At 46.7% G+C, this 26,900-nt stretch overlaps 1 protein-coding gene across 1 annotated transcript in view; it reads right to left on the bottom strand.

Annotated features, from left to right (window-relative positions):
• The window catches only part of LOC140469282 (neutrophil cytosol factor 2-like), an 82,318-nt gene that overhangs the window by 8,919 nt on the left and 46,499 nt on the right, over positions 1–26,900 (bottom strand). The window contains exons 8-11 of the mRNA XM_072565625.1: positions 24,563–24,701; positions 21,843–21,899; positions 11,346–11,465; positions 5,930–6,075 (exon numbers count right to left, since the gene is read on the bottom strand). Of these exons, the coding sequence (XP_072421726.1) occupies positions 5,930–6,075; positions 11,346–11,465; positions 21,843–21,899; positions 24,563–24,701 (462 nt within the window). The remainder of the gene's footprint in view (positions 1–5,929; positions 6,076–11,345; positions 11,466–21,842; positions 21,900–24,562; positions 24,702–26,900) is intronic.

Here is a 26,900-nt window from a genome sequence, read left to right on the forward strand (position 1 = left end):
GAGTGATGTGGACACGGCCAGAGACTGTGTGGGCCTGAGTGATGTGGGCCCGGCCAGGGGGCTATGTGAGGCCTGAGTGATGTGGGCACGGCCAGAGACTGTGTGGGCCTGAGTGATGTGGGCCCGGCCAGGGGGCTTTGTGAGGCCTGACTAATGTGGGCACAGCCAGAGAGCTGTGTGGGCCTGAGTGATGTGGGCACGGCCAGAGACTGTGTGGGCCTGAGTGATGTGGGCCTGAGTGACATGGGCACGGCCAGAGGCCTGAGTGATGTGGGCACGGTCAGAGGGGTGGAGCCTGAGTGACGTGGGCATGGCCAGAGGCCTGAGTGACGTGGGCACGGCCAGAGGCCTGAGTGACGTGGGCACGGCCAGAGGGCTGGAGGCCTGAGTGACATGGGCACAACCAGAGGGCTGGAGGCCTGAGTGACATGGACACGACCAGAGAGCTGTGTGGGCCAGAGTGATGTGGGCACGGCCAGAGAGCTGTGTGGGCCTGAGTGATGTGGGCACGGCCAGGGGGCTGTGTGAGCCTGAGTGATGTGGGCATGGCCAGAGGGCTGTATGGGTCTGAGTGATGAAGGCACGGTCAGAGACTGTGTGGGCCTGAGTGATGTGGACTGGCCAGAGGGTGTGTGGGCCTGAGTGATGTGGGCATGGAGAAACTGAGGACTGCAGATGCTGGAGACCAGAGTTGAAAAATGTGGTGCTGGAAAAACACAGCAGGCCAGGCAGCATCCAAGGAGCAGGAGCATCGACATTTCGGGCATAAGCCCTTCTTCAGGAATGAGGCAGGTGTGCCAAGTGGGCTGAGATAAAGGGTAGAGGGGAGGGGCGCTGGGAATACAATAGGTGGAAGGAGGTGGGGGTGAGGGTGATAGGCCAGAGATGGGGTGGGGGCGGAGAGGTCAGCAAGAAGATTGCAGGTCAAAAGGGCAGTGCTGAATCCAGGAGTTGGGACTGAGATAAGGTGGGGGGAGCAGCACCACCCTCTTGACCTGCATTCTTCTTCCCAACCTCTCCACCCCCACCCCCTCTCCTGCCTATCACCCTCACCTCCTTCCACCTATCGTATTTCCAGCACCCCTCCCCAAATTCCCTCCCCCTATCTTTTACCTCAGCCTGCTTGGCACACCAGCCTCATTCCTGAAGAAGGGCTTATGCCCGAAATGTCAATTCTCCTGTTCCTCGGATGCTGCCTGGCCTGCTGTGTTTTTTCAGTACCACATTTTTCAACTCTGATGTGCGCATGGCCAGAGGGCTGGAGCCCTGAATGATGTGGGCACGACCAGAGGGCTGTGGGGGCCTGAGTGATGTGGGCATGACCAGAGGGCTGGAGCCCTGAACGATGAGGGCACGACCAGAGGGCTGTGGGGGCCTGAGTGATGTGGGCACGACCAGAGGGCTGGAGCCCTGAACGATGAGGGCACGACCAGAGGGCTGTGGGGGCCTGAGTGATGTGGGCACGACCAGAGGGCTGGAGCCCTGAACGATGAGGGCACGGCCAGAGGGCTGGAGGCCTGAGTGATGTGCTCCAGTCTGCGAATTGAGGGCCCGGACAGACACTGTGGATGCCGCTTACACTGATCGATTGAAGTACTGTACTGCTCATCTTTTTAACTTTATTCCCATTTTACTAACTTATACTAGGGACAACTGTAAGTAATGTATCTTTTTTCTTTTTCCCTTTATTTCTGTATTTCCCTGTATTTTGTCTCTAAGGTCTGTACTTTGTATCTAAGATGGCGCCATTGGGGCAACACTGTAAACTTTTCACTCTCCTCCTATAGTGAATACATGTGAAAATAAATAATATTCTAATTCCAATTGAATACACCTGATCAAGAGTCAGGAATTTATCCATCTTTACATGTTTTAAGACATCCAGCACCACCTCCTCTGTAAATTGGACATTTTTCAAGATATCACTGTTTATTTCTCCAAGTTGTCTAGCTTACATGTCCTTCTCCAATAATAAACACTGACATGAAATACTCATTTATTATCTTAGCCATCTCCTGCAGTTCCACACATAGATGGCCTTGTTGTTCTTCAAGGGGCCCTATTCTCTCCCGAGTTACTCTTTTGCCCTTAATGTATTCCCTTCATCCTACCTACTGAAGCTGTCACATTTTCCCTTTTTGCCCTCCTGATTTCCCTCAAATATACTCTTCCTGCTCTTATACTCCTTGAGAGACTAGGATTTATAACCTCCTTCTTTCTCTTGAACAGAGCCTCAATTTCTGTAGTCATCCAGCATTCCCTACACCTACCAACTCTGCCTTTCACATTAACAGGAATATACTGACTCTGAACTTTTCAATCTCATTTTTGAATTACATAGTTAATGATAAGGCCCTGGGGAGGATTTTCGAACAGAGATGCAGGTATATAGTTCCTTGAAAGTGGCATCACAGGTGAACAGAACGTGCTTGCCTTTCTCGGTCAGAGCATTGAGTGCAGTCGCTGGGATATCATGTTAGAGCTGTATAAAACACTGGTAGGACACATTTAAAGTATTGTGCACAATTCTGGTCACCCTGCCATAGGAAGGATGTTATTAAACTGGAAAGATTGCAATAAAGACTTACAAGGATGTGACCAAGACTGGAAGATTCGAGTTGTAAGGAGAGGCTGGATAGACTGGGATTGTTTTGCCCTAGAATGTGGGAGGCTGAGGGGTGACTTTATAGAGATTTATAAACTCATGACAGGCATAGACAAGATGAATAGCCAAGATCTCTTAACTAGAGTAGGGAAATCCAAAACCAATTACACAGGTTTAAGGATGAGAGGGGAAAGATTTATACGGAACCTGAGAGGTAATCTTTTCACACAGACAGTGGTGCACATATATAAGCTGAAAGCAGAATTGGTGGAGGCAATTTGAAACATTTGAAACAGGTACATGGATAGGAAAGGTTTAGAAGGATATGGGCCAAACACAGGCAAATGGGACTGGTTCAGTTTAGGAAACCAGGTCAGCGTGGTCCATTTGGTCTGAAGGGGTCTGCTTCTGTGCTGTACAACCCTTTAAATGGTGAATGCAGTGGCACAGGTAGTACTTCTGAGATTACAACTCTAAGTCCTCCCAAGCTGCCCTTTTCCTATGTTGTTGGTTCCCACATGAACCACAAGCATTGGTTACTCACTCTCCCTTTCGAGAAGGCAAAAGTGAGGACTGCAGGTGCTGGAAATCAGTGTCTAGGTTAGAGTGGTGCTGGAAAAGCACAGCATATCAGGCAGCATCCAAGGAGCAGGAAAATCGACGTTTTGGGCAAAAACCCTTCATCAGTTTCGAGGAGTTTACATGATGGATTTGAAGTAGGTTACTGAGGGTTAATAAAGATGGGCAATTCTCAGTCTGGAGATGAGCTGAAACTGGTATTCCCAGGAATCAGTGTTGAAACCCTTGCTTTTTCTGATTTATATAAAAAATTTGGAGATGGGTGTTGAGGGCAAAATCTCTAAACTTGCAGTTGATGAAAAGTCATGGTGAGTAACGAATTGTGAGGCTGATGCTGAGGGACTTCAGAGGGACAATGACAAGTTGGCCAAAATGGGCTGGCACCTGGCACATGAATTTCAATGCAGAGAAATGTGAGGCAAAACATTCTGGTAGAAGAAACAAGGAGACAATAAAAGCTTAACGGTACAATTTTGAGAGAGCACAAGAGGAAGGAGACCTTGGATTCAAGTGCATGATTCTCTGAAGGTGGCCAGACAAGTCAAAACAGTTATTAAGAAGGCTTATATGATTCTAGGATTTATAAATAGATGAATGGACTATAAAAGCAAGGAAATGATGCTCCACCTCTGTAAGTCACTCGTCATGCCATCTTCAGAGTACCGTGTTCGCACTGGGCACCTTATTTAATGAAACTTTGTTAAAGCCCTGGACAGACTTCAAAGGAGATTCCACAGGAGGTTTCAAACGTGAGCTGCATATATTTTGAGTGATAAATTTAGAGGGCTACAGATTTAGGGTTGGAGAATGGGACCACTTAAGTTGCTCTTTTGGTAACTGGTACAGACGTGGTGGTTGAATGGCCTCCATCTATACTGAAGAATTCTAAGTTTATCCGGCCATTCCGTTATGTCCCGAACCCTGGCACCCAGGAAGCAACAGACCAAATGGGACTCATGATTTCTGTACAAACTAAAATGTCCACATCTCAAACGATTGAATCACCCACTACAATTACCTTTCTCATCTGCCTACCAGCCTGACTCCACGAGAGTCTCTCTGTTTTCCGAGAGTAGATTAGATTAGGTTAGATTACTTACAGTGTGGAAACAGGCCCTTCAGCCCAACAAATCCACACCGACCCGCTGAAGCGTAACCCACCCATTCCCCTACATTTACCCCTTTACCTAACACTACGGGCAATTTAGCATGGCCAATTCACCTGAAGTGCACATCTTTGGACTGTGGGAGGAAACCAGAGCACCTGGAGGAAACCCACGCAGACACGGGGAGAATGTGCAAACTCCACACAGTCAGTCGCCTGAGGCGGGAATTGAATCCGGGTCTCTGGCGCTGTGAGGCAGCAGTGCTAACCACTGTGCCACCGTGCCGCCCTTCAGGCAACTTGTAACTGCAGTTTTCCCCCAAGTTGTCCACTCCCAACTCAGTCGTGTTGCTCACGAAATAGGCATCTATAATTTCACCAAGTTATGACACCATGACATCTGCAAACCTTTTGTCAGTTGTGGTCAGTGAGTTGACTTCTTCCAGAATTCTCTCTAGTTCTGGTTCTGTTCAATTTCAGATTTATTAATGGAAGTTAAATACCATGAGCTGCCAGTGTGAGACTTGAATTAGTGACCTTTAAGGCTGTATCATTTTATTATCTGCATCTTTGATTATAAATTAAATGGAAAAACAGCAATTTTAAGCTAAGGATTGTGGCAAGAATACCTGCACTTTTATAAACAAATCACTGAAATTCATTGTGCGGAATGCTTACACTGCTGCTTTGTTCAAGCAGTGGGAAAGATGTTTATAGATGGCATGGCACAGGGTGGGAGGGGGTGGTCTGCCAGGATTTAGTAGGCCAAGAGTAGCAATTTGATAGTTGATTTGTGCAGGTGCGAGCAGTTACAAATGCCAAAAGCCATCAGCCTGCAGCAACTCTGGTTCCTGAAGAGCTGAATAACTTGTGGATATAAAATATAGAGGGAAAAGCCACTGGACTTCTAGAAGAGAAAATTCTCTCTCTCTCTCTCTGTCTCTGCAGTAAAAATACCTGACATCCACAGGAAGCCAGTTAATTTCTACCACCAGTTTTTGTAAACTGCTGCATTTAAGCACTAACTAAGAGAATCTGTGGTTCATGTTCCAATAGGCCAGTGGCTGCTTGTAAAAGAACTTGGAGAAAAGAGACTGAAGAACAAAGAGACGTAGCAAGCCAAAAGGGATATCTCAATGAACTCTGTGGGCTGGTGCCATTTTGTTTTCCAGACTATTTTTTCCCCTTGATCCATAAAACCAATGTTATTTTGTTTATCTATGTCTGCCTGTATGAGCGTAGGAGTTTTAAAGAAGGTGTTTAGAGTTTGAACTAATAGACCCATTGTCGATAGCTAATAGCTATTTAGAATAGTTACTTGTTTGTGATAGAATTTACTTGTTTGTAATAAACAATAGTTCTTGTTGATCAGTGGTCAGTGTCTTCAGTTAAACTGATTCCATCAGACAGATAACTTGGGTAACTTTGATTAAGTCATCAAGTTTTACTGTGACCACACGTGAGGCTTGAGAATCAGTGCACTTTCCCAGTGGATCTTCTTAACAGTTCCCAGAGCATTAGCTTGGACTTCTAGATTACTACTCTAGTGAAATTACTAACACACGAGCTCTTCCTCAGTGACGGCTAAAGAGAGTGTTAGAATTATAACAGTAAACATGTTGTAATCTTCACATTTGCACCTTAATTGTATCTGTCCTGACTGCCGGCCCAGTTTGGATTTGAAGATGTTCACAAATTCACTGTAGGATATTCCAGTCTTCACCCTTGTAGCCAGAGTGTATTCATAGTGAACCTTTATTATCACGGAATCAGCAAGCGAGGAGTCCTGATTTGAGAAGAATAATGGTGTTAAAAGGCACCAAAACTAGGAAATAAATCAATATTACTTCAATTTTTTCTGGAAAGTTGATACTACAGACTTTTCATTACCAATGTGTTTGAGCAGAGCTTTGTTCCAATACCTTAAATTGGGATATCTCAAATTTGGAGGTTTACATTGCTGTCCTTTGGTAATGAAGAATACAACCCCCACCCTCCTCAAGAGGGATTACCTGGATACAGGGTTTCAGTTACCCAAACACATTCCAGAATCAGGGGTCTGCCAGGGAGGTACATTTCCAATTTAAATGAATGGATTCACTACTAGCCACAATTTTAGGCTTCTGTGGTAGGTCCTGGAAAGGGGAACGGTGGGGGGGGCAGGGGGCGCTACTGTATTTGCATTTGAATTGGTACAAAACCAGGAGCCAGGTGCAAATGACAGCAGCAGGGAAGTTTGATATCACATTTTCAAAACATACAGGCCCTGTTACTTCTTAGTATGGGAGATAGCTGGTAACACAAGGGCATCGTTGGTTCTTACACATCACTCTCTAATTACATCAGTCACTCTCTATCCAATACTGTCATTAGTCTTTGGCAGAATAAAGCACATTTAAACACCATGTTTGTCCAAAAGGTTATGACCAGAGGTCAAACTGCAGTGGGGGTGTGGGGGCAAGACAACCCCCAGGCAGGGAATATCAAAATATCAAATATTTTGCTTTTGTCTTCGCCTAACAGAATTCAAAAACATTCCAGGAAGAGCTGCAAATCAGGAGTGGGAGGGACAGAGGAACTTGATGAAATTACAATCACTAAGGAAGGATACTGAGCAAATGGATGGAGCTGTGAGTTGCTTAGTCTCCTGGTCCAGATGGACATATCTTTGGATAGTAGAGAGTTATGGAGTCATAGAGATGAACAGCATGGAAACAGAGCCATTGGTCCAACTAGTCTCACTAGCCAACCAGATATCCTAACCTAATCTAGTCCCACTAGCCAGCACTTGGCCCATATCCCTCAAAATCCTTCCTATTCATATACCCATTCAAATGCTTTATAACACAATTTTGTATATTTAAATTGAGGGGTGATAGATATAGGACAGATGTCAGAGGTAGTTTATTTACTCAGAGAGTAGTAGGGGCATGGAACACCCAATCTGCAACAATAGTAGACTCTCCAACTTTAAGGATATTTAAGTGGTCATTGGATAAACATATGGATGATATTGGCATAGTGTAGGTTACAAGGGCTTCAGATTGGTTCCACAGGTTGGTGCAATATCGAGGGCTGAAGGGACAGTACTGCACTGTAATGTTCTATGTCTTTTAAATGTTGTAACTGTACCATCCTCCAGAACTTCCTCTGGCAGCTCATTCCTATACATGTACCACCCTCTGCATGAAAACATTGCTTCTTAGGTCCCTTTAAAATTTTTCCCCTCAAAGACCTTGACTATTTACCGTATCCACACCCCTCAGGATTTTATAAAACTCTATAATGTCACCCCTCAGCCTCCGATGCTCCAGGGAAAACAGCCCCAGCCTGTTCAGCCTCTTCCTGTAGCTCAAACCCTCCAACAGTCGTGTAAACCTTTTCTGAACCCTTTCAAGTTTCACAACATCCTTCCAATAGGAAGGAGACCAGAATTGCGCACAATATTTAAAAATATTTAAATATAACGAATGTTTTGTACAGCCGCAACATGACCTCCCAACTCCTCTACTCAATGCTCTGACCAATAAAGGAAAGCATACCAAACGCTTTCTTCACTATCCTATCTACCTGCAACTCCACTTTCAAGGAACTATGAACCTGCACTCCAAGGCTTCTTTGCTCAGCAACACTCCCCAGGACCTTGCTATTAAGTGTATAAGTCCTGCTCTGATTTGCCTTTCCAAAATGCAACACTTCGCATTTGTCTAAATTACACTCCATTGTCACTCCTTAGCCCACTGGCCCATCAGATCAAGATCCCATTGTAATCTGTGCACCTCCAATTTTGGTGTCATCTGCAAACTTACTAACTATACCCCTTATGCTCACATGCAAATGATTTATATCAATGACAAAAAGCAGTGGACCCAGCACCGATCCTTGTGACACACTGCTGGTCACAGGCCTCCAGTCTGAAAAGCAACCCTTCACCACCCCCGTCTGTCTTCTACCTTTAAGCCAGCTTTATATCCAAATGGCCAACTTTGCCTGTATGCCATGAGATCTAACCTTGCTAACCAGTCTCCCGTGGGGAACCTTGTTGAACACCTTACTGAAGTCCATATAGATCACATCCACCATTCTGCCCTAATCAGTCCTCTTCTTTACTTCTTCAAAAAAACTTAATCAAGTTTGTGAGACATGGTGGTGGATAATGAGATAGAAGGGTTTCTAAAATACCCTAGATTCAAGAAAGGCTCCATTAAAACAGAAGGTGAACATAACCCCTCTATTGTACAGTTCATTTGTGAGGCCGCTTTTGGGTGCAGTTCTGATTGCGCTGCTTTAGGAAGGATATTATTAAACTGGAGTGGGTTCAGAAAACAATTACCAGGCTTTTACCGGGAATGGAGAACTTGAGTTAGAAAAATAGGCTGAAGAGGCACGGATTTTTTTCACTGAAGCATTACAGGTTGAGCGGGTGACCTTATAGAGGTTTATAAAATCATGAGGGGGATAGATAAGGTGAATAGCAAGGGTTTTTTCCTTATGGTGGGAGAGTTCAAAACTAGGGGGGGGCATACATTTAAGGTGAGAGGAGAAAATGTTTAAAAGGATATGAAGGGCAACTTTTTTTAAACAGAGAGTGGTTCAAGTGTGCAATGAGCTGCCAGAGGAATTAATGGATGCAGGTGGGGTCACAATATGTAAAAGACATTTGGATAATCCACAAATAGGAAAGGTTTGGAGGGATATGGGCCAAACACTCAGGTGTTTGCCACTCAGGTGGATAGAGTTTGTAAGAAGGCCTATGGTGTATTATCGTTCATTAGCAGAGGGATTGAATTCAAGAGTCGTGAAGTGATGTTGCAGCTGAACAGGACTTTGGTTAGGCCACATTTGGAGTACTGTGTGCAGTTCTGGTCTCCTCACTTTAGGAAAGATGTGGAAGCTTTGGAGAGGGTGCAGAGAAGATTTACCAGGATGTTGCCTGGAATGGAGAATAGGTCGTACGAGGATAGGTTGAGAGTTCTCGGCCTTTTCTCTTTGGAACGGCGAAGGATGAGGGGTGACATGATAGAGGTTTATAAGATGATCAGAGGAATAGCTAGAGTAGACAGTCAGAAACTTTTTCCCCGGGTACAACAGAGTGTTACAAGGGGACATAAATTTAAGGTGAAGTGTGGAAGGTATAGGGGAGATGTCAGGGTGGGTTCTTTACCCAGAGAGTGGTGGGGGCATGGAATGCGCTGCTCGTGGGAGTGGTAGAGTCAGAATCATTGGCGACCTTTAAGCGGCATTTGGATAGGTACATGGATGGGTGCTTAATCTAGGATAGAAGTTCGGCACAACATCGTAGGCCGAAGGGCCTGTTCTGTGCTGTATTGTTCTATGTTCTATGTTCTATGTTCTAACACATGTAAGTGGGATAAGTTTAGTTCGGGAACATGGTTGGCATAGACTGAATGGTCTGTTTCATATTGTAATGACTCTATTCAAGAATGGAAGGAAGCAGAAAACAGGAAACTGTAGGCAGGTTAGCTTGACTGCTTTCATAGGCAAGGTGTTAGAATTAATCAGGTCATAGCTGGATACTTCAAAAAACTCAAGAGTTAGCACGCTTCTGTAAAAGGCAAGTCATGGTTATTAAAGGGCAGACTGAATAGGTGCTGAACTTGGGTTTCTAGAGACATTTTAGGGTACCACTTCAAGTGTCATTATGAAAAATTAAAGGTCATGGTAAAGGGGCTAATGTATGAGCAAGGATAGATTGGCTGGCTGGCAGAAGAAAGAGTGTGCATCAATATATCCTTGCCTGTTGTAAAGTGACAACTGAAGACACCCATGGATCTGTGCTAGGGCCTCAACTTATTGCAACTTTAAATCAATGGATTGGATGAGGGGAGTGAAAGCATGGTAGCTAAATTCACAATGTCAACTTCAGAAGTACATTGTGAAGATGCTGATGGATGTAGATTAGCTGAGTGATTGGACAAAAATCTGGCAGGAGGAGTAAAATGTGTGAAAAAGTGGTTGTTCACTTTGGCAGGAAGAATGAAAAAATAGATTTTTACTTAAACTGAGATCCACCATGGAATTCCACATTTCACAGAGGTGGCCATGTTCCATGCATAAGTCACAGGAAGTTAGCATGCAGCTTCAGCGTGTAATCAAGATGGTTAATGTGATGCAATTCTATATTACTAGAGGAACTAAATATGAGAATAAGGATGTTACGATTCAATTATACAGGACATTGATGACACCATCTTAAATACTGAGTGCACTTTTGGTTTCAGTATTTAAAAATAGGATGTGAACTCATTGGAAGCAGTTCAGAGTTGAGTATACTGATACCAGGCAATGAATGGTTTGTCAGATAGGCTGCGCAGGTTGGGCTTATTTCCACTGTTTTAAAAAAAAGGGATGGTATATTGAAATATGTAATAACCTAAATATTCTTGACAAGGTGGACGTGAAAAGATGTGTCCTGTTGTGGGTGAATCCAAAACTAAGGACACCCTTTTTACAATTTGGGCTTACCCTTTTAGGGTAGAGCAGTGGGGAATCACCTCAGTAGGTTCCGACACTTTGAAACTCTCCACCTCAGAAGGTGGCAAAGCAGGGTAATTGAGTATTTTTATGTTGGAGGCAGATGGATTCTTGTTGGACAAGAAGGTGATTGAGGTACATGGGAATGTGGAGTTTGAAACACAACAGCTCAGCCACGATCTTATTGAGTTGTGGAGTAGTTGAGGGGCCACCTAGCCCACTTCTGCTCCTATTTTGCATGTTTGTATGTTAGTTTGGGAGGACACGGAGGGCTGGGGATACACTCTTAGAGATGCATGCCATCATTGTTCACTTCTTCCTTTTGCCACAAGCATTTCAAGTGACATGGGACGGTAATGGGAACCATGGGCTGCCATCTGATGTCATTCAGCTACATGGTGAGTCTACCAGTGCTCTCCTCCCCACTCAGTGAAGAACTGGGGACTTGGAAATGACACTCTGTACCTCAAGGTCAGAGGTCAGGACCTTTTATCACCTTGAACATGTTGGCAAATAGCCAGAATTCCCCTGCAGAATAGATGGTTTTTATTAAAGTGTTACCTTCCAAGATCCTGCTGCAGTTGAGAGAGTCTCTGAATGAATTTCTCCTTCAGTTCCCATCTGTCTGCTGGCTGGAACTTGGGGAGGGGTCTGACCAACATTTCCAGACCCTTGCTTCAGCTGCAACAAAAATAATCTTTAAGTATTGAAGTCCGAAAACTTCTGGACACGGATGAAAATATTCATAATCCTACTTTTTGAGGCATAATCACTCACCCCCTCACCCCCCCCCCCCCCACCCCCCCCACCCCCCTGCACCCCCCACCCAAACGTCCTTTGACTTCACTCCATTTCCGATTTAGAAATAGGACCAGAAGGAGACCACTTGGACCATCAAGCTGACTCCACCATTCAACAAATCACAGCTAACATTCAGCTATAAGTCCACTTTTCCATCTACTCCTAATCTCATCAACTTTTTATAAACAAGGTACAGTGTAAATAAATCTCCCTTTTCCAACTTTAGATAGATGCATTGATGGAGCATCAATAATCTTCCAGGGAAGAGAATTTCAAAGTTTAAAACTGAGTGAAGAAAGTTCTCCATATCTCAGTCTGAAACTGTTGGTCACCTGAGATTGTACACCCATGTTCAAGGTTCCCTAGACCAGAGGAAACAACCTCTTAATCAAGCCCATGCAAATCTTCTACTCCACTCCACTCCACTCCTCACTCTCTGTGCTTTACCCAGTCCTGTCCCCATTCTCAGCTCACTCCCCAGTCCTGTTCCTTCTCTCAGCTCACTCCCCAGTCCTGTTCCTACTCCCCCTCTCAGCATACTCTTCAGTAATGTTCTCCACATGGGACCCACCCCTAGTGCCCTTCCACACCTTGGCACTCTCCACAGTCCTGTTCCCCATTTCCTACCTTCTCCATTCTCACACTACGCCCATTCTGAACCCCCCCTCACGGAACCCGCCACCCTGTCCCGCATCTTGACGCTCGGTCTAGTCCTGATTCCAGTCACTGCACCCTCCCCACAGTCATGTGACCCTCTTAGTACAGCACTTGAAAGTCTGCTCTAGTCTTGTTGCCTATCTCAGCACTCTTTTCAATTCTGTCCCCGCCTCCTGCACACTCCACATTCTGTTCCTCACTACATGCCCTCTCCCCACTTCCATCCATTCCTGATACCCTCTTGGAAATCTGCCCCAGTCATGAACCCCTTTCTTGGTACTGACCCTACTCCAGTCCCCCCACTTGACATTTTCCTCAGTCCTGTTCCATTTCCTGGTCTCCCTCTTCCCAAACCTGTTCCCCCTCATAGAACCCTCTCCTAGTCCTGTTCCATATCACAGGACTCTTTCCAATCCTGTTTCCCTCTGTCTGCACACTCCCAGTCGTGTGCCCCACTGAAACAGGGCAAAGAATTGTGGATGCTGAAGATCTGAAATGAAAACTGAAATTGCTGGAGAAACTCGGCAACTCTGACAATATCTGTAGGGCAAAGTTCAAAACCACACATCACTGGTTTGTGGACCAAAAGGTTTATTTGGAAGCAGCCAGCTTTCGAGGCGCTGCTCCTTCATTAGGTGGTTGTAGAGTAGGACAATAAGACACAGAATTTATAGCAAAAGGTTACAGTGTCATGCAACTGATGCGATATATTGAACAAACCCAGATTGCTGTTAAGTCTTTCATCTTCTTGAATGGGTTGCAGGTTTTGGTTCATTAATATGTAAATCCCAGAATTTCTTTAAAGTCACGTTCTTGAGATAACTTCAGGTTTTATAAAGGTGACATCTCAGCTCAGACAATGCATTAAAGCTGTTAGGTTAGAGTCTGTTTGTGTCCCAATCTTGAGTCAGACTGGTTCTATTTCCAAAGTGGAATTTATAAAATATCACATGGATTTACTGCCTGCAGATTGTACATTTTTTGAGCGAAATAGAATAGAACATAGAACATTACAGCACAGCACAGGCCCTTCGGCTCTCGATGTTGCACCGACCTGTGAAACCAACCTGAAGCCCATCTAACCTACACTATTCCATTCTCATCCATATGTTTATCCAATGACCATTTAAATGTCCTTAAACTTGGTGAGTCTATTGCTGTTGCAGGCAGGATGTTCCACGCCCCTACTACTCTCTGAGTAAGGAAACTACCTCTGACATCTGTCCTATATCTATCACCCCTCAATTTAAAGCTATGTCCCCTCGTGCTAGCCATTTCCATCTTAGAAAAAAGGCTCTCACTGTCCAACCTATCTAACCCTCTGATTATCTTATATGTCTCAATTAAGTCACCTCTCAACCTTCTCCTCTCTAACAGAAACAGCCTCAAGTCCCTCAGCCTTTCCTCATAAAACCTTCCCTCCATACCAGGCAACATCCTAGTAAATATCCTCTGAACCCTTTCCAAAGCTTCCACATCCTTCCTACAATGTGGTGACCAGAACTGTACGCAATACTCCAAGTGCAGCCGCATTAGAGTTTTGTACAGCTGCAACATAATCTCATGGCTCTGAAACTCACTCCCTCTACCAATAAAAGCTAACATACTGCATGCTTTCTTAACAGTACTATCAACTTGGGTGGCAACTTTCAGGGATCTATGCACCTGGACACCAAGATCACTCTGTTCATCTACACTACCAAGAATCTTACCATTAGCCCAGTACTCTGCATTCCTGTTACTCCTTCCAAAGTGAATCACCTCACACTTTTCCACATTAAACTCCATTTGCCACTTCTCAGTCCAGCTCTGCAGCTTATCTATGTCCCTTTGTAACCCGCAACATCCTTCGGCACTATCCACAACTCTGTATCTGCAAATTTACTAACCCATCCTTCAATGCCCTCATCCAGGTCATTTATAGAAATGACAAACAGCAGTGGCCCCAAAACAGATCCTTGTGGTACCCCAGTAGTAACTGAACTCCAGGATGAACATTTCCCATCAACCACCACCCTCTGTCTTCTTTCAGCGAGCCAATTTCTGATCCAAACCACTAAATCATCCTCAATCCCATACCTCTGTATTTTGTGCAATAGCCTACCTGGGGAACCTTATCAAACGCCTTACTGAAATCCATATACACCACATCAACCGCTTTACCCTCATCCACCTGTTTGGTCACCATCTCAAAGAACTAAATAAGGTTTGTGATGCATGTCCTAACCATCACAAAACCATATTGACTATCCCTAATCAACTTATTCCTTTCTCGATGTTTATAAATCCTATCTCTTGCAACCCTTTCCAACACTTTACCCATAACTGAAATAAGGCTCACTGGTCTATAATTACCAGGGTTATCTCCACTCCCCCCCCCTTGAACAAGGGATCAACATTTGCTATCCTCCAGTCTTCTGGCATGTATCTGCAAATATAATTCTGTAAATATAAAGTCACCCCATGGACATATCTATGGATATGTGTACATGAAAGAGAGAGTGAGCAAAAGTGTCTGCATGTGAGTGTGACTGAGTGCTTTTGTTTGTGTGAGTGTGATGGAATATAAGCCTGTGAGAGGGTACATGCATGGGTGAGTTTGTTGGGTGTGTATGCATGTGTATGAGAGAGAGCCTGCATGAGTAGGTAAGAGTTGTATGAATGTGTTATTATGTGTATGGTGTGTGTGCGTGAGAGAGAGAGAAAATAGTGTAGTGGGATCACCTGGACTGTGACACGAACCCAAGGTTGAGGCCATCCTCATGGGTATCAAACTTGGCTATCAGCCTCTGCTTGGATGCTCTACGTTGTTACATATCCCGAAGTCTGCCTTACAGGATAGTCACCCAGAGATCTGAGGCCGAATGTCCCTGACTGCTGAAGTGTTTCCTGACTGGGAGGAAACATCCCTGTCTCGCGACACACAAACACACACACACACACACACACACACACAAACACACACACACAAACACACACTCCCACATGCAGACACTCACTCTCTTTCTCATGCACACAAACACACATTAGTCTATAAGGTCACTTTGCAGTTGCAGAATTGTATTTGCAGATACATTCTATTTTGTTCAAAAAGCGCACAATCTACAGGCAGTCAATCCATGTAATATTTTATAAATTCCACTTTGGAAATAGAAGCAGTCTGACTCAAGACTGGGATACAGAAGACTCTGATCTCACATCTTTAATGCATTACCTGAGCTAAGATGTCACCTTCTTTTATAAAACCTTGTTGTTTCGAGAATGTGACTTAAACATAGTTCTGGGTTTTACATTTGGTGAACCGAAACCTGCAACCCATTCTAAAAGATGGAAGACTTAACAACGATCTAGGTTTGTCCAATATATAATTTCAGTTGCATGACGCTGTAATCTTTTGCTATAAATTCTGTGTCTTATGGTCCTGCTCCATAGATACCTGATGAAGGAACATTCTACCCAGTCTACCCATTCTACCCCCTCGTAGCACACTCCCCAGTCTTGTTCTCTTGTGCACATTCTCCAAACTCCTGTTCCCCTTCACAGCACTCCCCTCAGTCCTGTTCCCCTTCACAGCACTCCCCTCAGTCATGTTGCCCATCACACCACTCCCCTCAGTCTTGTTCCCCATCACAGCACTCCCCTCATTCCTGTTAACTCCCTTAGCACACCCTCCTTCTAATAGCCCATCTCGACACATTTCCCAGTTCTGCTTCCCAACGCGCACTCTCGCAGTTCTCCTGTTCCCCATCACAGCACTCACCTCATTCCTGTTCCCCATCACATCACTCACCCCAGCCCTGTTCCCCTTCACAGCACTCCCCCCAGTTCTGTTCCCCTTCACAGCACTCCCCCCAGTCCTGTTCCCCATCACAGTACTTCACCCAGTCCTGTTCCCCATCACAGCATTCCGCCCAGCCCTGTCCCCCTTCACAGCACTCCCCTCAGTCCTAGAATATAGAACATAGATCATAGAAAATTGTAGCGCAGTACAGGCCCTTTGGCCCTCGATGTTGTGCCGATCCAAGCCCACCTAACCTACACTAGCCCACTATCCTCCATATGATTATCCAATGCCCGTTTAAATGCCCATAAAGAGGGAGAGTCCACCACTGCTACTGGCAGGGCATTCCATGAACTCACGACTCGCTGAGTAAAGAATCTACCCCTAACACCTGTCCGATACCTACCACCCCTTAATTTAAAGCTATGCCCCCTTGTAATAGCTGACTCCATACTAGGAAAAAGGTTCTCATGGTCAACCCTATCTAAACCCCTAATCACCTTGTACACCTCTATCAAGTCACCCCTAAACCTTCTTTTCTCCAATGAAAACAGCTCCAAGTGCCTCAGCCTTTCCTCATACGATCTTCCTACCGTACCAGACAACATCCTGGTAAACCTCCTCTGCACCCATTCCAGTGCCCCCACATCCTTCCTATAGTATGCCCACCAAAACTGCACACAATATTCCAGATGCGGCTGCACCAGAATCTTATACAACTGCAACATGACCTTAGGAATCCGGAACTCAATTCCTCTACCAATAAAAGCCAGTACACCATATGCCTTCTTCACCGCACTATTTACCTGGGTGGCAACTTTCAGAGATCGTGTACATGGACACCAAGATCCCTCTGCTCATCCACACTACCAAGTATCCGACCATTAGCCCAGTACCCCATCTTCTTGTTACTCTTACCAAAGTGAATCACTTCACACTTACCTACATTGAACTCCATTTGCCACCTTTCTGCCCAGCTCTGCAGCTTATCTATATCCCGCTGTAACCTGCCACATCCTTCCTCACTGTCAACAACTCCACCGACTTTCGTATCATCCGCAAACTTGCTCACCCAACCTTCTAGCCCCTCCTCCAGGTCATTTATAAAAATGACAAACAGCAATGGTCCCAAAATAGATCCTTGCGGAACACCGCTAGTAACTGCTCTCCAAGATGAACCTTTACCATCAACTACTACCCTCTGACTTCTTCCAACCAGCCAATTCCCAATCCAAACCTCCAACTCACCCTCAATGCCATACCTCCGTATTTTTTTGCAGTAGCCTACCATGGGGAACCTTATCAAATGCCTTACTAAAATCCAAATAAACCACATCTACCGATTTACCCTCGTCCACCTCCTTAGTCACCTTCTCAAAGAATTCAATAAGGTTTGTGAGGCATGACCTGCCCTTCACAAAACCATGCTGACTATCCTTGATCACATTATTCCTATCCAGATGTTCATATATCCTATCCCTTATAATTCTCTCTCAGACTTTGCCCACAACAGAAGTGAGACTCACCGGCCTATAGATACTAGGGTATTCCCTACTCCCCTTCTTCAACAAGGGAACCACATTTGCTATCCTGTTCCCCTTCACAGCACTCCCCTCAGTCTTGTTCACTCCCTTAGCACACCTTCCTTCTGATACCCCATCTCGACACATTTCCCAGTTCTGCCTCCCAACGCGCACTCTTGCAGTTCTCCTGATCGCCATCACAACACTCACCTCAGTCCTGTTCCCCATCACAGCACTCTTCCCAGCCCTGTTCCCCATCACAGCACTCCCCTCAATCCTGTTCCCCACCACAGCACTCTCCTCAGTCCAGTTCCCCTTCACAGCACTGCCCTCAGTCCTGTTCCCCATTACAGCACTCTGCCCAGCCCTGTTCCCCATCACAGCACTCACCCCAGCCCTGTCCTCCTTCACAGCACTCACCCCAGCCCTGTCCTCCTTCACAGCACTCACCCCAGCCCTGTCCTCCTTCACAGCACTCACCCCAGCCCTGTTCCCCATCACAGCACTCACCCCAATTGTGTTCCCCATCACAGCACTCACCCCAATTGTGTTCCCCATCACAGCACTCACCTCAGTCCTGTTCCCCATCAAAGCACTCACCCCAGTCCTGTTCCCCATCACAGCATTCCGCCCAGCCCTGTTCCCCATCACAGCACTCACCCCAGCCATGTTCCCCATCACAGCATTCCGCCCAGCCCTGTTCCCCATCACAGCACTCACCCCAGCCATGTTCCCCATCACAGCACGCCACCCGTTCTGTTCCTCATCACAGCACTCCCCTCAGTCCTGTTCCCCATCACAGCACTCACCCCAGTTCTGTTCCTCATCACAGCACTCACCCCAGCCATGTTCCCCATCACAGCATTCCGCCCAGCCCTGTTCCCCATCACAGCACTCACCCCAGCCCTGTTCCCCATCACAGCACTCACCCCAGTCCTGTTCCCCATCACAGCATTCCGCCCAGCCCTGTTCCCCATCACAGCACTCACCCCAGCCATGTTCCCCATCACAGCACTCCACCCGTTCTGTTCCTCATCACAGCACTCCCCTCAGTCCTGTTCCCCATCACAGCACTCACCCCAGTTCTGTTCCTCATCACAGCACTCACCCCAGCCCTGTTCCCCATCACAGCACTCCCCTCAGTCCTGTTCCCCATCACAGCATTCCACCCAGTCCTGTTCCCCATCACAGCACTCACCCCAGTTCTGTTCCCCATCACAGCATTCCACCCAGTCCTGTTCCCCATCACAGCACTCACCCCAGCCCTGTTCCCCATCACAGCACTCACCCCAGTCCTGTTCCCCATCACAGCATTCCACCCAGCCCTGTTCCCCATCACAGCACTCACCTCACTCCTGATCCCCTTCACAGCACTCACCCCAGCCCTGTTCCCCATCACAGCACTCCCCTCAGTCCGTTCCCCATCACAGCATTCCACCCAGTTCTGTTCCCCATCACAGCACTCACCTCAGTCCTGTTCCCCATCAAAGCACTCACCCCAGTCCTGTCCTCCTTCACAGCATTCCGCCCAGCCCTGTTCCCCATCATAGCACTCACCCCAGTCCTGTTCCCCATCACAGCACTCACCCCAATTGTGTTCCTCATCACAGCACTCCCCTCAGTCCTATTCCCCTTCAGAGCACTCACCCCAGTCCTATTCCCCTTCAGAGCACTCACCTCAGTCCTGTTCCCCTTCACAGCACTCACCCCAGTCCTGTTCCCCATCACAGCCCTCTCCCCAGCCCTGCTCCCTCTCTCGGCCCTCTCCCCAGTCCTGCCCCCTCTTTCGGCCCTCTCCCTGGTCCTGTTCCCTCTCCCCGCGCTCGCCCCAGTCCTGCTCCCTCTCTCGGCCCTCTCCCCTGTCCTGCCTCCTCTCTCGGCCCTCTCCCCGGTCCTGCTCCCTCTCTCGGCCCTCTCCCACGTCCTGCCACCTCTCTCGGCCCTCTCCCCGGTCCTGCTCCCTCTCCCCGCTCTCTCCACGGTCCTGCTCCCTCTCCCAGCTCTCTCCCCAGTCCTGCTCCCTCTCTCGGCCCTCTCCCCGGTCCTACCCCCACTCTCAGCCCTCTCCCCGGTCCTACCCCCACTCTCAGCCCTCTCCCCGGTCCTACCCCCACTCTCAGCCCTCTCCCCGGTCCTGCCCCCTCTCTCGGCCCTCTCCCCGGTCCTGTTCCCTCTCCCTGATCCTGTTCCCTCTCCCCAGTCCTGCTCCCACTCCCCAGTCCTGCTCCCTCTCTCGGCCCTCTCCCCGGTCCTGTTCCCTCTCCCCGGTCCTGTTCCCTCTCCCCGGTCCTGCTCCCTCTCCCCAGTCCTGCTCCCTATCCCGGCCCTCTCCCCGGTCCTACTCCTTCTCTCGACCCTCTCCCCGGTCCTACTCCTTCTCTCGACCCTCTCCCCGGTCCTACTCCTTCTCTCGACCCTCTCCCCAGTCCTGCTCCGTCTCTTGGCCCTCTCCCCGGTTCTGCTCCCTCTCCCCAATCCTGCTCCCTCTCTCGGACCTCTCCCCGACCCTGCTCCCTCTCTCGGCCCTCTCCCCAATCCTGCCTCCTCTCAGTCCTCTCCCCTGTCCTGCTCCGTCTCTCCGCCTTCTCCCCAGTCCTGCCTCCTCTCTCGGCCCTCTCCCCGATCCTGATTCCCTTCTCATGTCTCTGACCAATCCTGTTACCCCTTCTCACAACCCCGCCTGTCATGTTCTCCACTCCTTCTCCTCACTCCTACTCTGCCCCGTCTTGTTCCAGCTCTCAACCAATGTTGTTATCCTTACCAGACCTCTCCCCAATCCTGTCTGCCCTCCTCCTCACACTCCAGGCCTGTTCCCTCTCTCTGAATGTCGAGTTCTGTTTCCATCTCTCAGCCATTACCCCCCATCCTTTTCTCCTTCTCAGCTCTCTTCCCACACCCAGTTCCTCATCTCGGCAATCGCCCCAATCCTGTTCTCCCTCTCTTTCCAACCCCTAGGCATGTTCCCCTGCTTTGGCCCTCTTGCTAGTCCTGTTCTCCTCTCAGCATGCTCCCCAGTCCTGTTCTCCCTTCCCCTTCCTGGGACTCTTGACAGCCTTCTCCCAGTTTTCAGCATTTGCCCCTGTTCTGTTCCCTTTCTCAGTACTCTCCCTTGTCCAGTTTCCTCTCTGAACATCCCCCAGTTTTGTTCATCCTCACAAAACCCTGCTCAGTTCAATTCCCCACCTTCCCGCTCTCCCTGTTAACCCTCATGGGTCACTTCCCAGTACTGTTCACTCACCCAGAATCTCACCCCTCATCCTATTCTCCATCTCACACACTAACCAATTCTGTTCCCTCTCTTGGCAATCTCCTCTGTCCTGTTCCTCGTCTCGGTCCTCTGCACAGTCCTGTTCTTGATCCCAGACTTACTTGGCACTCACCCCAGTCCAATTCCTGGTTCCTGCTCTCCACACTTTCCCCAGTTCTGTTCTCACTTCTAGTCCTGTTTCACATTCCCACTCACTTCATTGTGATTGACATCACAGCAATAGGTTCTTCGGCCTTTCATGACCATGATGGGAAAAACCAACCACCTAACTCTTCAAATCCCATTTTCCACCTTTATGCCCATAACTTTGACATCACAAGTGCACATCCAAATACTTTTTATACATTAAGAGGGTTTTGAACTCTCAGCCCTTCCCCCAGTGCGGCTCCCTCTCTTGACACACTTTCCAGTCCTGTTCAATCTCTTGGCCTTCTCCACAGTCCTGATTCACACTCGCATACACTCTCCAGTATTGTTCCCCTTCCTGCCCCCTCCCCATACCTGTTCCACTTTCCAGCTCATTCCCCATCCTGTTTATTGTTGGAAAAGCCCATCAGGTCACTAATATCCTTGAGAGAAGGAAATTGCCATCTTTACCCTGTCTTGTCTACATATGACTCCAGACCCACAGTAATGAGGTAACTGCCTCTGGGATGGGTAATAAATGTGGACTGGCGATGGATGTTCTCATCCCATAAATGAATAAAAACTGAGCAGATTACAAATCATGATCGTAATGTATTAGAGGGACCCCATACTAAACTTGCAAAACATTATTGAAATTGTGTAACTGAGCTTGCGAGTGCTGGTCTACTTTCCTAATCCTCATGAATAAGCATGAATGTTATCTTGTTAGTTTTCTGGCCCTGTTGAATAAATTTGGTGCAGAATCTAGAATTTGGTTTGACCAATAGAAACCTCAGCTGCACAGGACCCTATTGAATTACCAACAAAATAATTGTAGCCATTTCTTTGGAGAGATGACGTTTGTACAACCACAGTCAGTATCGGAAGTAAATCCTTCTTACCTTGTTTCCTCTGTTTCTAGCCCAAACCTCCAGGTATGCAGTAGGAATTAACCCTTTCTGAAAAAAATAAAGAAATTAGCATTCAGTCAGAGAAAACTGAGCAATAAGATTATGGATAAAGCAAATGGTCATTGCTGATGTTTCTGTGTGAATGGTGGAGGGTCTGGTATCCAAGTCAAACCTAGTGCTCACTCTCTACTTAATGCAGTCACGGTGTGTCAGATTTATTAAGCAACCTTCATGGCACCCAGTCAAATTCACGGACCTGCCAAATCCATAAGCAAGAAGAGATATGTTGTTTGATCAGAGAGGTAGTGGAGGCAGAGGGCAGTGGAGGCCCAGTCTCTGGATTCATTTAAGAAAGAATTGGATAGAGCTCTTAAAGATAGTGGAGTCAAGGGGTATGGAGATAAGGCTGGAACAGGATACTGATTAGGAATGATCAGCCATGATCATATTGAATGGCGGTGCAGGCTCGAAGGGCTGAATGGCCTACTCCTGCATCTATTGTCTATTGTCTATTGTCTTACTGCCTCCAATTCCCCTGACCTCAATAGGCAGAAGACCCCAACAGACCCCAGGAGAGACAAAGGGAAAACATAGACCCATCAGAACAGACACAGATGTTGGAAAATTCCTTTCCACGGATCACATTGGTACGCTCCCTTTCATTCCTCGTTAACTTCATTGTTGAGAATAATGAACAGCTGGCAACATGAGCTGGGTAATAACTCGAGATTGTTAGATGAAGATGCATATTAATCGAGGTTTTCAAATCTGAGCTTCTTTAATACCTCAATACCAGCAGAATTCAATGTAAAAATTCAAACCAAGTCTAATGAAGAGGTGTTTATTGCTTTCTGTTGGATTCTCCTCACAGTATAGCTCAGGCCTTTATTAGTGAGGATAGAGCATCAATGCTTCTATTAACTTTCTCTCTATCACATACATACACAAACATCAGATTAGAATCCAGGATAAGATTCTTTGAATCATCACCCCAACACAGGACCTTCTGACCCCATCAAACCCCCTGAAACCTGATCCCACCCTTGAGCCACATGATAAAGCCTAGTCAGGCTACCTTACCCCGGACCCCAGCTGAACTCTGACTCCAATAGCCGACCTGATCCTAGCAGTGACTTACTGACCCCAGACAGTCATGATCCCTGACCTCAGCAAAATCCTGGCTTCCGACACCAGCACAGTTCCAACCTCTGACCCCAGCTTAATATCTGACTTCTCAATCTCGGCCAGGCCCATGACCCCAGTATAGACCCAAGCATTATGACCAGAAAGACTCCTGGGATGTCAGAACTGACATATGAAGAAAGATTGGATTGACTGGGCTTGTACTCACAGAGATGTACAGCACGGAAAAAGACCCTTCAGTCCAACTCGCCCATGCTGACTAGATATCCCAACCTAATCTAGTCCCATTCGCCAGCACTTGGCCCACAGTCCTCTAAACCCTTCCTGTTCATATACCCATCCAGATGCCTTTGAAATGTTGCAATTGTTCCAGCCTTCACCAATTCCTCTGACAGCTCATTCCACCCATGCACCACTGCGTGTGTGAAAAAGTTACCCCTTAGGTCCCTTTTAAATTTTTTCCCTCTCACCCTAAGCCTATGTCCTCTCGTTCTAGACTCCCCCACCCCAGGGAAAATACCTTGTCTATTTATCCAATCCATGCTGCTCATGATTTTATAAACATCCAAAAGGTCACCCTTCAGCCTCCAACACTCTAGGAAAAACAGTCCCAGCCTATTCAGCCTTTCCCCAATCCTGGCAACATCCTTGTTAATAATTTCCGAACCCCTTCAAGTTTCACAACATCCTTCCGTTAGGAGGGAGATCAGAATTGCACGCAATATTCTAAAAGTGGCCCTAACTAATGCCCTGTACACTGGAATTTAGAAGCAGGAGTGCGCAGTGGGGGAGGGGGCTTCTCACAGAAGCCTATAAAATCCTCATGGGATTGGACAGGCTAGATGCAGGAAAAACGTTCCCAAGTTGGATAAGTCCAGAATTAAGGATCACAGCCTAAGAATAAGGGGTAAGCCATTCAGGACTGAGATCAGGAAGAATTTCTTCACTCAGAGTTGTGAACCTGTGAAATTCTTTACTACAGAAAGCTGCTGGGGCCAGTTCATTAGATATATTCAAGAAGGAGCTAGAAGTGGTTTTTGCAGCTAATAGGATCAAAGGGTATGGAAAGAAAGTGGGAGTGGGATACTGAAATTGCATGATCAACCATTATCATGATGAATGGTGGCACCAAGTGACCTATTCCTGCACCTAGTTTCTATGACCTCCATGACCTGAAGTTCCAGCGCAGTCCAACCTGACCCTTAAGCCCTGTAACAGTCCCCATTCCCAACATAGCACAGCACCAAACTCAATCACAACTTTGTACCCTGACCCTAGCCCAGCTATGCTCTGAATCCTGGTTCAAGCACAACCTCACCCCCCAACCCCACACATCCTGACCCCAACCCTCCAAACCCTTTTCTCAACACTTAACACTAAATAGGAGTGTTTCGGAATCTGTATGGTCCAGCTCATTAACACACATGATGAAAACTCCACCAGTGTCCATGCAAAACCACAGGATTAGGAGTCAATTGCAATGTGTGAAGGAACTGGTGTTGATGAAATGGGCAGAGTCAATATGAATGTACTAGTACAGGGAAAGAAATTCAAGCAGTAGTTCCCACCTCATTGTCTGCAATAACAGTCGACCATCCATCTTCTCCGTTCTCCAAGACAAAGACAACATTCCCAGCTTTTGCCTCAACCTCACTTGCTGTTTTTGGAGCAAAGTCGAACAGCACCTGGTGATACCCTCTTGTTCCTCTGAGAACAGACAACAGAATACATTATCTAGGGACTGCTGATACCAATAGTTGACATTTTCAACACTTGCAGAAGGTTCAATCTCACTCCAGGCAGTCTGGAACACAAGAATTAGAAGCAAGAGTCAGACATTGCACTCCTAGAATCAATACTTACCTCAATTCCACCGATGCAGACTATCGCAACACACCTTAATTCCCTAGTTTCTGAAAATCTATCACAGAGGATATAGGAGCAGGATGAGGCCATTTGGCTAATCGAGCCTTCTCCGCCATTCAACTAGATTGTGACTGATCTTCTTTCTCAAGTCTATTTCCCTGCATGATCTTCATATTCCTGGTATCTTTAATATCTATAAATCTATCAATCTCTGACAGGTGGAACATAAAAACACCACCCTCTGAGTGATGAAATTCCATCTCCTTTCAGTCCTAAATGTCCTATCTCTTATTCTGAGACAGCATCTGGTTGTTCTACACCCACCAGCCAGTGGAAACATTCCTCATGCATCTACCCTTACTTTCCCTTTAAGAACTCTGTCAGTTTCAATGATACCAGTCATCATTCTTTAAAACTCTTGAGGTTTCAAATCCAGTCTCCTCAATGTTCCTTCATTGGTTAGCATCCTTACTCCAGGAACCAGTCACTACCTCTACAGCAAGTACCTTGCATATACATTAATCCCTTAAGGTATCAAAGCAAGCAGATAAAGTAGTTAAAAATGCACATGACATACTTGCCTCTATTAGCTGGGCATAAGAGTTTAATAACATGGAGGTTATGCTGGCACTGTATAAAATGTTGGTTAGGTCACAGCGACAATATTGTGTGCAATTCTGGAATCCACTTTTTAGAAGGGATGTGATAGGACTGGAGAGGGTGCAGAGGAGAGTTACCAGGATGTTTCCAGGGCTGGAGAGTTTTAGTTATGAAGGGAGCAAGATTGGACAAGGGCTATTTTTCTCAGAGCAGAAGAGGTTGAGAGGGAACACGATTGAGATATCTGTAGTTATGAGGGGCTTGGATCGGGTACATAGGAAGAAACCTTTCCCTTCTTGGAGGGAGCAATGAGCAGGCAGCATCGAATTAAGGTAAAGGGCAGCATGGTAGCACAGTGGTTAGCACTGCTGCCTCACAGCGCCAGAGACCCTGGTTCAATTCCTGCCTCAGGCAACTGACTGTGTGGAGTTTGCACATTCTCCCTGTGTTTGCGTGGGTTTCTTCCGGGTGCTCTGGTTTCCTCCCACAGTCCAAAAATGTACAAGTTAGGTGAATTGGCCATGCTAAATTGCCCGTATAGTGTTAGGTCAAGGGGAAAATGTGGGGGAATGGGTGTGTATGGGTGGCCGGTCGGCGTGGACCTGTTGGGCTGAAAGGCCTGTTTCCATACTGTAAGTAATCTAATCTAATCTAAAAAAAAATCTAGTAAACGGTGAAGAGGAGAAGAGGTGAAAGGGTAGTGGGAATCTGGAACTCATTGCCTATATGAGCAGTAGAGGCAGAAACCCTAATAACACATCAGAAGATTTAGGTGATCACTTGCGATGCCAAGGTAATCAACACTATTTGGGCCAATTGACTAACGCAGACGAGATGGGCTGAAAGGCCTTTTCCTGCGGTGTGGATCTCAATGACTCTATGCCCGGGTGGTTGATCGTGAAGAAGTAGGATTTAGGTTACAGGAGAATATAAATGGATTTACAGGTGGGCAGATCAATGGCAAATAGAATTTAACACTATGAATAGGAAGGGTTTGGAGGGATATGGGCCGGGTGCTAGCAGGTGGGACTAGATTGGGTTGGGATATCTGGTCGGCATGGACAGGTTGGACTGAAGTGTCTGTTTCCATGCTGTACATCCCTATGACTCTAAGTGTGAGGTGATGCAATTTGGAAGCTGTAACAAGACAGGGGAGTACTCAATGAATGGCAGGACACTGAGAAGCTCAGAGAGGCAGAAGCAACTTGGGATGCTTGTCCACAGACTCCTGAAAGCGGCAGGACAGATAAACAAGGTATTTCAGAAGTCACACAATACACCTGCCTTTATTAGTCACAGATCAGAAGTTGAGATGACACTGGGTTACGGACCAACAGGTTTGTTTGAAATCACAAGCTTTAAACGCGTTGCCCCTTCATCAGGTGAAGTGAGAAAGAAGCACACACAGGCACAGAGTTTATAGGCAGAGAGATCAAAAGA

The sequence above is a fragment of the Chiloscyllium punctatum genome, chromosome 49 (assembly GCF_047496795.1).
Source record: "Chiloscyllium punctatum isolate Juve2018m chromosome 49, sChiPun1.3, whole genome shotgun sequence".
In the NCBI taxonomy this organism is placed as follows: Eukaryota; Metazoa; Chordata; class Chondrichthyes; order Orectolobiformes; family Hemiscylliidae; genus Chiloscyllium; species Chiloscyllium punctatum.